Source organism: Drosophila ananassae, chromosome 3L (genome assembly GCF_017639315.1).
Source record: "Drosophila ananassae strain 14024-0371.13 chromosome 3L, ASM1763931v2, whole genome shotgun sequence".
NCBI classification, from domain to species: Eukaryota; Metazoa; Arthropoda; class Insecta; order Diptera; family Drosophilidae; genus Drosophila; species Drosophila ananassae.
Window position 1 is genome coordinate 13,769,604 of NC_057929.1, and position 11,445 is coordinate 13,781,048.

The following is an 11,445-nucleotide window of genomic DNA, read 5'->3' on the forward strand; positions in this document are numbered from 1 at the left end:
TTATCCAGGGTGACACCAAGGTATTTATATGCAGGGAAAGCTCTTATTGGACTTCCATTAAGATTGACTCCAGGGCAGGAACTTCTTCGATTAGTAAATGTAACATTAGCACATTTGTCCGCATTTATTCGGATGTTCCAGTTCATAGCCCATTGGTGAAACGCATCTAGATATTCTTGCAAAGCAAAAGTAGCCGCCAAGATACTGGTACTTTTAGTTAGGACAGCAGTGTCATCAGCATATGTCGCAATTAAAACATCATTTTCGTTCACTTCCGTAATTGGAGTTTGGGTAGGCATATCCGAAGTATAAATGGAGTATAAAGTAGGGCCAAGGACGCTACCTTGGGGAACTCCAGCAGAAATCGGTTTAATGGACGACATATATCCATCTACAGATACATGGAAAGTTCGATCTTCCAGAAAGCTTTTTACAAGCTGGAACATTTGCGGTGTAAATATACTTTTAGCTTTATACAGAAGCCCAGGGTGCCACACTCTGTCAAAAGCCTGTTGAATATCCAGAAAGGCAGCAACTGCATACTCCTTCCTCTCTAATGCTTCTAAGCCAAAGTTGACAACTCTGTGTAGTTGCTCAGGAGTTCCGTGCTGAAGGCGAAAGCCGAACTGGAAATCCGGAATCACACTGGTGACGTTCTCGTCAGAAAGTAGTCTATTCAGTATCAGTCTTTCCATGATTTTTCCCAGAGATGAGTCTACGTCAGTTAGCGACTTTCCAGGTTTTGGGATCATGTGTATATTCGCCGATTTCCAAACTTTCGGGAAGTATCCAATAGTAAGTACACTGTTGAACAACATCACCAGAAATTGCAAGGCTTGATCCGGTAAAAGTCGAATCGTCCTGTTGTCCAAAAGGTCTTCACCGGGGGTTTTCTTTGGCGAAAGTTTACGAACAAGATCTTTCACCTCTGTCAGTGAGACAGGGTTAGCAGGCAGGCTCATTTGAAACGGAGATTCCAGAAACTCCTCAACTTGTTGACGTATACTTTCAGGCGAATAATCAAATGGCTTGAATCGTTGTTCTAGGTTGTTAGCAAACACTTCAGCCTTTTCTAGGCTCGTACGGCACCAATCACCTGAGGGGTTTCTAATGGCTGATTTTAGAGTTGGCTGATTTTTGTACCGTTTTGTGATACGCCACAGTGAATAGTTAGAACTAGCGTCTGTGTCCAGGCTTTCCAAAAGTCGGTCTATAGAATCTTGTTTTCTCTGGGCGAGCACCTTGCTAAGACAGTTAGCCAGCCGATGATATATCTGATGGATTCGGATGTCTCCCGTTCTTGTAAATTCTCTTCTGACTCTTCTCTTTAGGTTAAGGAGCGCAGCAATTCTTGGTGGTAGGTGGGGATGTCTAGAGGTATCTGTACTTCGATGATTGCTGGGTGCAGCTATCTCAGCAGCCTGGTTTATAAAGCGCATGAAAGTACTGATAGCATTGTCAATGTCAGAAGGATCCTGGATTTGAATGTTAATCTCGCCCAGCTGTTCTAGGTGGTTTTTGAAAGAGTTTATGTTAGCACCTCTGGCAAGGAGTCGTGGGCGCTGCGGATTTTTCACAGGCGTAGAATGGAGTGTGGCTAGAATAGGAGTGTGGTCCGAGGAGAGCTCATGGAGTGTTCTCACTTGTAGCCTGTCCATAGAGTATCCATTAATTATGAAGAAATCAAGCGCTGACGGTGTTAAAAGAGGGTTATATGAGTAAAAAGTGGGTTCACCCGTGGCAAGTACTTGGTAACGTCCATTTGCAATGGCTTCTTGCAACTGCTTACCCCTTCTACAGGCTCGTGAGTTTCCCCACCAAGCATGCTTGGCGTTATAATCACCGCCAGCAATGAACTTGCCACCAAAATCGGTCAGCAAGGATTCAAATTCTGATTGTATCCATGTTTCCGTTGGAGGTAGGTATATCGCCGCCACTGTGACATTCCCATCCGAAGTCTGTAATTGTACTCTCGCTATCTGTCTGTCATTGCTAGAGGTAGGGGGCAGGGGATAGTGACTTAGGGAATCCTTTATAATGACTGCAGATCCACCCCTATTGTTGCCACTGGGGTGATAAGCATGGTAGATGAGATAGCCTGGCAAGTAGATGCGCTGACCAGCACGCATGTGAGTTTCTGTGGCAAGCAATATGTCTATGTTATGAGTGCTGAGGAATAATCGAAGCTCTTCAGAAACTCTGACTAATCCACGAGCGTTCCACAATCCGATATTTATAGTTAATTGAGTCATTTCGGCAAACGCGCAATGAGAACCTGGACCAGCTCTCTGAACGATTTGTTGGACTCTGCATTTTCCTGCATCAGCTTAAATAGAGTGTCCAGTTTGGAATTGATGTCGCGGATGGCATTATCTATTATTGAGAATTTATGGTTGAGCCTAGGGTCAGAAGAAGAGCTTGCGTCACTCTGGAAGGTTGAGCTAGTCCTTGGTTGCATATCCTTGGGCCGAGCTATATCAGCATACGATATATTCGTTCTTAGGGCTTCACCAGGGATGAATCCACGAGAGACATGTCGTGGATTGGTTATCGGGAGTCTAGGCCTCGGTTTTAGTTTTTTAATTTTGTCTATTCTGACTGGGCAACTATTATCTGTTGAGACATGGTTACCGCCACAGTTTATACACAAGTATATATCGCTTACACAGAGTAAAGATCCAGTAGCATGAGGGCCACTACATTTACCACAAATAGGGTCCAGGACACAATAGTTTTTAGAGTGCCCAAAAATTTGGCATCTTTGGCATTGAAGTAGATCCTTTCTACGAGAAGCACGCTCAACAGTGACTCTGTATCTACCAAGTTGAGTTATTTTTAGGGACTCCGCTACATTAGCACTCTGCTTTAAATTGACAAAAAATAAATTTTGCCTAGTTTTAAAATTTATTGTAGCTTCGTTATCATCTTCGTTAACCGGAATGTTCTTCCAATCAGACTTTTTGGGGCAGTATATATTGAGGACCTCAAAGCCCTTGTCAGTAAATCCCTGTTCAATTTGTGATTTTGGAACGTTAGAATGGATTCCTTTGAGCACAACTCTGTATGGCTTGTCTTCTTTTAGCTGATGGTGCCAAAATTGGCAGTTAAGCGACGTTAGTTCATTAACAGCTGCTCGAAAAGCGTTAGAGTTGGCTGCATATATTCTGGAAACACCAAATTTGGAAGTACGAATGTAGTAGTTTGAGGAGCCAATGCTATGATCAAGAGCATTTTCCAATAAGACCGGATCGCTTACATTCGGAACGCAGATAGCAGGGATTTTGCTAGATTTTGCTGAATGGTCCTCTCCTCCAAGGGCACCAGTATCTCCATTGATGGAATCAACATCCTCCAGATCCTGTTCCATTTGATCTGCTTCAGCAGCCAGAATCGCGAAACGATTGCTACCCAATGCCTTTGCAAAGAAAGAATCAGCCGTCTTGTTGAGCGGGGTTGAAGTCTGCAGCTTAGCCTTGCGGATCGGGGGTGGAGCGAGAGCAGGTAAAGAGGACTGAGTCACTTCTTTGCGTTTTCGGCTGCCAGTTCGTCCAGGAGCTTGAAACAGACATTTTGAATTGCTTGGTTTATTTACCAACGAAGGTAATACATTTGCAAGCGGAGACGTAGTTGAACAAATGCTGCCGGATGTAGTTGCAGCCACGGTGTACGTAGAAGAATTGCCCAAACTTGTATTGGCGTTTGAAATAGTGCAGGTTACACTGGTAGTAGTGTTACTGCTAATTGTCACCATTGAGCTGGAGGTCCGTGTTTGTTCCGGCATACCTGTAAGGTAGGCAGATAGCTCTGAGCGCCGGTCGCGGATTTGGGATCTTATTTCTCCAGGGTCTGCACCAGCTATTTGTCTCATCTTATCAAATTTATCGCTCCTGCTGCTAGACTGACGGCGAGCAGATGACTCTTCCATTATATCAATAGTTTTCAGTTTAGAACCAAAAGTCTTCAGAATAATATGTAAACGACCTCCCGCTTACGCAATGCGTAGAGCGAGGGGTAAGACCAACACTCTTATTGTCTTACTTATCGCTGTTGACTTACTCGCTGTCGAAGTAGCCACTGCCCTGCAGCGACCAGAAGTAGCCACTGCCCTGCAGCGACCAAAAGTAGCCACTGCCCTGCAGCGACCAAAAGTAGACTTCGTGCGCAAGGTGTACACACGAGCGGTAAAAAGGCCTCAGCAGGATTACTTGAGATAATTGTTCGAAATAACAATAATATAAAATTTTTCTTCCACAAGAAAAATTTGCACAATTATTAGGTTAGTGTGACCAGGACCCAAGCGCTGTCACTTGATAGGTGTAATAAGTACAGCCACAGCCAGAGCCACACAAGGCAGCCCAGTCTTGGGCCTTGCGATGAAAAAGATGAAAAGCTATTTACATTTTGCTGCAAGGACAACGACAAGACTGGGATTGGCCACTGCAAAGGCAATTTATCATAAATATTTGTCAAGCAACTGCAGCAAGCTTATTTTACGCTCGGACACACACAAAAAAGTATGGCAACAGAAGAACTACAAAATAACTTAGCTTTATTCTCTATATATCTATGATCTAAGGTTGTGAGTGGATGGGGAATAGAAGATGAGGTGGGATAGGAAGTTTGTCTACAAGTACTGCCATATCAGCCAGATGGAGAGGATTACTCCGAGCACCAAGTCCATGGGCAGGCTGAAGGTGTTGCGACGGGCATGCTCGTTCCGGGCTATCTCGATGATCTTGTGGGTGGCCTGGAGCCACTGCTTCACCACAGCAGCCTCGGAGGCCACGAAGGAGTACTCCTCCCGCTTCCCACTGGATCCCCCAGATCCACCAGATCCATTCTCCTGCTGCTTCAACAGCAGATTGATGATCTTGTTGGCATTGGAGGTGGCCAGCTCCAGGGGCCTCTGCAGCTCCACGTGCTCCCAGTGGTAGTGTTGCCGGTAGGCCAGCCGCTTCTTCCGGATTTCTGTACAAACCAGACTGCGATCGAACAGGAACACCTTGGCCCTGTACTTTTTCCGGGTGGGAAAGTGCTGCGCGTCGAATTCCGTAGAGCGGCGGAAGTTTCCCAATTGCATGAGATCCAACTAGAATGGAAACATTCAATAAGTTTATTATTATAGAAATCCAGGATTGCCACATATGGCCCAAAACCATGTCCACATCTTGGCCAATTCTCATCCGACCCTTAAGCGGAATACCTCAAACGATTTCTAGTCCGATTCCCTTTCATTCTGCTTCAAAACCTGGCAACAAAATTTTCGATCGATATTTTTTAAATTTTTCTGATAGGACCCCTTGTAAAATCCAGGATTGCCACATGTGGCCCCAAACCATGTCCATATCTTGGCCAATTCTTATCCGATCCTTGAGCGGAATACCTCAAACGATTTCTAGTCCGATTCCCTTTCATTCTGCATCAAAACCTGGCAGCGAAATTTTCGATCGATATTTTTCAAATTTTTCTGATGGACCCCTTGTAAAATCCAGAATTGCCACATATGGCCCAAAACCATGTCCACATCTTGGCCAATTCTCATCCGACCCTTAAGCGGAATACCTCAAACGATTTCTAGTCCGATTCCCTTTCATTCTGCTTCAAAACCTGGCAACAAAATTTTCGATCGATATTTTTTAAATTTTTCTGATAGGACCCCTTGTAAAATCCAGGATTGCCACATGTGGCCCCAAACCATGTCCATATCTTGGCCAATTCTTATCCGATCCTTGAGCGGAATACCTCAAACGATTTCTAGTCCGATTCCCTTTCATTCTGCATCAAAACCTGGCAGCGAAATTTTCGATCGATATTTTTCAAATTTTTCTGATGGACCCCTTGTAAAATCCAGAATTGCCACATATGGCCCAAAACCATGTCCATATCTTTGCCAATTTTCATCCGATCCTTGAGCGGAATACCTCAAACGATTTCTAGTCCGATTCTCTTTCATTCTACGTCAAAGCCTGGTAACGAAATTTTCGATCTATATTTTTCAAATTTTTCTGATAGGACCCCTTGTAAAATCCGGGATTGCCCTATATGGCCCCAAACCATGTCCACATCTTGGCCAATTCTCATCCGATCCTTAAGCGGAATACCTCAAACGATTTCTAGTTTGATTCCCTTTCATTCTGCATCAAAACCTGGCAACGAAATTTTCGATCGATATTTTTCAAATTTTTCTGATAGGACCCCTTGTAAAATCCAGGATTGCCACATATGGCCGCAAACCATGTCCATATCTTTGCCAATTCTCATCCGATCCTTGAGCGGAATACCTCAAACGATATCTAGTTCGATTCACTTTTAAGTTTCTTGATGCATTATTCTTTTTCTTACCTCGTTGAGCTCCTCGATGTTGGGAATCTCCTCGGCCTGGTTGACCACATCCAGTGCACGTCGCATTCGCGTCTCCAATTTGCAAACAGCTGTCAGCACAGGCTTGCAACTAATGCCACTCTTGTAGAATTCCTGATATACAATTTTTACATTTTAAACATTAGTTTATTTGTGAGAAGAAGATATCTTACCGATATAAATTGCTGCAGAAGCAATGGATATCTTGTCAGTCTTTGGATGGGCTGAACTAGGAAGCTGTCGATGCCCAGCTTGTCTTTTATCGAAGTTTGATAGGTCTATGGGTTAATTTTTTAATTATAATTTATGTTATTTGATACTGTTTATGGTATTTTGTTTACCTGAAGCCACTCCCTATTTTCCTGTCGTAGCTGCATAGAGGATTTTTTGCCCATCGTGAAGCTAACATAGCAATAAAAGTGATTTTTCTGAAAGAAAAAATTGAAATATATGTACCTCTTGAAACCTTTGTGTCTCAGCCATGTGCTTTAGTCTAACACTTGGCACATCGTTGATATATATAGTATACACATGCTAGTCTGCCTGGTGGCGAAATCATAATTTCTTAAGCATTTAAGTCACGTAACTTTCAGTCGAGAGGGGCTTGGGTTTTTTGAGGGGAAAACCTTGGCAAAGCTAGAGCGAAAATTTGAAATTCCTGTCGCTATCTGTGGCCAATGCCAATGCAAATGTTTTCCCAAAACCCAAAACTAGTGCAAACTGCAAAGAAAATTGGTTGTCTAACGATTTCCTTTCCATTTTAATTTCATTAGCTTTGCCTGGCTGCGGAATCAGAACTCTCGAAGTTGTGCATTTAGCCAAAGATATGATAATCATCTCTGTCTCAGCGGGTTCAGTCATAATATTTCCCTTTCCCTCCCGGAGGTCTCTGTTTTGCATGTCTAATGCGATTTAGCCAGCTGAATGCCTTAAACAATTGTCGTTGTCTGTCTTCCGGCCAAAGGTGACAATCTATTTTTGCATTTTGCTAAATTCTGCCTGGGGTGGGCGGACATTTTATTAGCATGAAATTTCTCACTGCAGTGCATCCCGTCTAATTTAGTAATTGGTACTGTGTGTGAATAAAAATGGGGAATATAAACGGTATAAACACTGCTCTGTAAATCACATAAAAGTGTCTAAATGGGGAACTCACATTTGCTCGAAATATTGGACAATATTATTAACAAACATTTAGTACCACTAATAGCTATAAATTCTTATTACTCATACTTTTAAGACTATTGGCCATAAAATAAATCTTATATCTTATAAATTTGTCAAAAATATAAGGAAAGAACCTCATACCCCTCAGAATCTCTCTGTATAGATACAATTTATAGCCACCAGAGGTTGCCCCCTTTCAAAGTCATCATCATTTGTTTATTTGATACTGAACATCAACATTTCAGATCTGGAAATCGATTGAAGCCATTTGAAAAACCCCTCATCTCAAATGTCAGTCCGAATGTACGAAAACTTTTAATTGATTTTGCGCCTGCGGTTGGTGAGAGAAATCAGTCTGATCGACACGCTTGTCACTTGATGTTTTGGCCATTTAAAGCCGATTAATAAATGAAGGCGTCTCTATTTATGGCCACTGGACAGATCTTCGGACTTTTGTGGTAATCAGGTTCAGACTGGAGACTCGACCAAGGTCTAACATTAATCAATACTAGGCCTCTCTGGTCAGAACATCAATTCTCGTGTCAGAACTAATCGAATTGGCAATTGTTTGTGAAAAGCCTCTAGTCGGGAGGCATTTTGACGGAAAAGCTGAGGAGGAAACTCATAATATTAGTTTATTTTATATTTACCAACAAATTGTGTGCGTCTTTTGTTTATACAACATGTTGCCAAAATGAGCGGGGAAAAAGAAAATATTTGAAAATACGTATAAACAAATTTCTGAACACTTTTATGATATATTTAGCGAAATTTTTCGCTTAACGCTTGTCCTGTGAGTCAGAAATCCGATTGCAAAGTGGTTGCAAGAAATAAAAATAACAAAAATCAGCATAAATCAGTTCCGAAGGGGGCTTATAGCATGTCTGTTGAACATTAAGATGCCAAAATCCTCAGGGCGCTCCAACAAGAATTTTACCTGCTATGGGAACAGTTTTTCAAACTGTACCGCATATTTCCTTCATTTTTGTGGCATTTATTTGAGATTTCTTGGAAGCACCGAGTGACATAAGAGAATTGCGTCCGAATTGCGTCCAAAGAATTCCACAGGCCACAGACAATTTCAATTTAAATTGATCGTTCGTATTGTCAACACTTAAGTCCACATGGCCACATGGCCGCTGTGGAGAGTGCCCCGAAAAAAAATCATTCCGAAATGAGCACTTTTAACGAGATCCACTGAAGTGTAATTCATGTTGATTTGGGGATTTCTCTATAGCCATATCTGACATACACAATATATATATCTGTAGTTCTATCGCTCAATTGTCGACTCTCCCCGAATACGCCAAACCGATGACGTCAACTGCCGGCAAATGAAGCCTCCAAGCCCAGACGTAAAAAATAAAATGTCTGTTTGCCCTAACAATTTCTAACTGATTTTCGTTACTGAGTGCGACCTTTTGTGTTCGGTTTTTATTTTACTTAAAAATTATTGTGTTCTGGTGATTATTTCAATCTTATCGGGGAATTCGCTGAGCTCCCCCATTCGTCATTTCGAAAATAATCCGAGTTGTTATTTTTTTGGCTTCTTCATTGATTTAATTTATGTGCCACACGCAGCGGCATATGAATGAGATATGCTGACACACTTGTAGCGAGGTGTGAGCCAGAAACCATTACAAGGAATAAAATAATAAATAAATATATTATTTATTTAAAGCGTTAATTGACATTCCCAAACGGTTTGCGTAACCCACGAGGAGAAGTGCTTAATTTGCATTAAGTCGCAGCGAGGCGGGTTAAAAATAAAATAAAAAATCTGAAAAATGCTTAACCAGGCAAAACGTAATGAAGAAACCGTCACTCATCACTTAGGCAATCGCAGGTGTCAAGTGGAGAAAAAAAAATATATAATTAATTCCACTCTGAGTAAATATTTGAGGTTTGAATTTCGTTTGGAGTGCCTACGGAAGACAAAAGAATATTTGATCGATTGGCCGGCAGAGATGTCGGAACCTGTCTAACGGCTACTTGGCTAAGTGACACGAGTTTGGCTAATGGGCCCAACCCACGCAGACTCCCTAGACTCACCTCGAAGTGTACGGCAAACTCGTCGAAGAGACCTTTTAGGTCCCTTTGATTTCGCAGCATTAGCGGCAGTATCTCCTGCTCGTGAAGCTGAAGTATCTCCGAGATGTTTCCGATTAACAGCTTCTGCTTCTCCTCGCCACTAAGTCCTTCCGGCACATCCTCCTTGTCCTTGAGCTGGCCGTAGTTGGCCAGACCCTTTTTCAAATTGTTCACGTAGTTGACCTCGGTCTGGATGAGCTCGTCAATGATGAAGCTGATCTTCTTGGAGGCATAGATCTCGCTCTGATCGCAGGGAAAGAGATTCTCGAGAGAAAGCGTGTCTTCGTCCTCGTGGCTGTTGGATAATACATACCGATGATTGAGTGTAAATTGTTAATGTCAGTTAAAGTGCTAAACGGAATGGGTTTTGTGAACTTTATGGTACTTACTACTCGTCGCCCAGAGTCTCGAAGCTGAGGGTGTGCGAGGGGAAGGTGTGGAAGCCATTGTGTTGTGTTCGAAATGTTGGCGATGAGTTCGCCGGTGTTGCTGATGTTGAACAGGTATTGATGGAAGTAAGTGAGATGCCGCTGGAAACAAACAGACGTGACAGAAACACAACAAAAACAAAAGCCATGAGAACCTTTTTGATTGTATAGGGGACAGTACACTGTGAACCCCTTTAAATCACTCTTAGATAACCCTTCTAACCATAAGCACTTCCTTTATAAAGTTTTACAAACCATGTTATCTTTTAATAACTTCCTTCCTCTGCCATTGATAAATAAAAAACATTTCTTATCTATAATCAAACTCAAAAATTACCATGCTTATATGTATCCACTATTCATTACTTTTGCTTTGCGAATTACCGTGAATAAGCTTTAAAAATAACTCAACAGAGTCATAGATCCACGCTGCGGATACGCTATCTTATCACGTATACGCACAGTTGGTTTGGTGTAAGACAATACTACAATTGTTGGGAACAAAGGGCGTAGTTCACTTAATGGAATAAACCACAAAAGCAGCTGCCAAATGGAGTAGCTAATTTAAATCAAGCTAGATTTAGACTTTAACCCTACCTATCGTTATCCAGCAGACTGGCTTGCTTCTCCAACTTTCCATTCGTGGGCGTTGTTGGGGTTTTGGGCGGTGTGGTTGTGGTGGGCGGGGAGTCCCTCGACTCGAAGATGGGGATTTCTTTCACCGAGGCCCTGTCAACCACATCGATCGACTTGGCCTTATCGTCACTGTCGGTTAGTATGTGCAAATAGACGTTAAGAACCTGCACCAGTAAGATCACAATAAATGTTACTGCCACGGAAATCACATCCAACCAATTTAACGTGAACAGTGTCAACTCCATGGTTGGTTTCTTTTTCACAACTTTTTGTTGGACTTATTGGCGTTTTTCGAATTAGGCTTTTATGGCAACCGCCGACGGTTTCGTCGCATTTTTTCTGGCCAACACCCGGGTACCCGTACCGATCCGATCCACTCCGATTCAAATGCGAAACTTGATTGAGCGGCGGGTACCCGAAAGCATTCTACAAACCTGCGAAACTAAAAGCTTTAAAGCTTTGTGGGTTTCTCTCAATATTTCAATATTTCAGTCGATCACTGCTCTTTAAGTTGAAAAACTCTCTTTTTAGATGACCACGCGCCGAGCACTTTGTTTGTAAACATCGAAAAGTGATTCGAAACTGTGAAAATGAGATCAAAGTCTGGTGGCATTGGGATAGAATGCCTGTAACACTTTTGCTTTCATCATCGAAACTGAAATAATAAAGCGCCATATGATTCCATATTTGCATAGCCATTAGGGGTCTCTGGGTAATGGCTAATGGCCGGCAATAACTGTAATTATACTACTACTACCAATAA

At 42.3% G+C, this 11,445-nt stretch overlaps 1 protein-coding gene across 2 annotated transcripts; it reads right to left on the bottom strand.

Moving 5' to 3' along the window:
* Positions 1-4,532: 4,532 nt before the first annotated feature.
* LOC6494303 (rho guanine nucleotide exchange factor 25) lies at positions 4,533-11,113 on the bottom strand. 2 transcript variants are annotated; one of them, XM_001960532.3, is made up of 7 exons: positions 10,644-11,113; positions 10,008-10,148; positions 9,580-9,913; positions 6,702-6,788; positions 6,534-6,638; positions 6,343-6,474; positions 4,533-5,089 (listed from the first exon to the last, which is right to left on the bottom strand). In XM_001960532.3, exons 1-7 carry the CDS (start codon positions 10,925-10,927, stop codon positions 4,625-4,627), a joined length of 1,548 nt encoding a protein of 515 aa, XP_001960568.1. In that variant the 5' UTR covers positions 10,928-11,113; the 3' UTR covers positions 4,533-4,624. The 2 variants fall into 2 exon arrangements, with proteins under 2 accessions (XP_001960568.1, XP_014762712.1); XM_014907226.2 differs by lacking the exon at positions 10,008-10,148.
* Between the last annotated feature and the right edge of the window lie 332 nt (positions 11,114-11,445).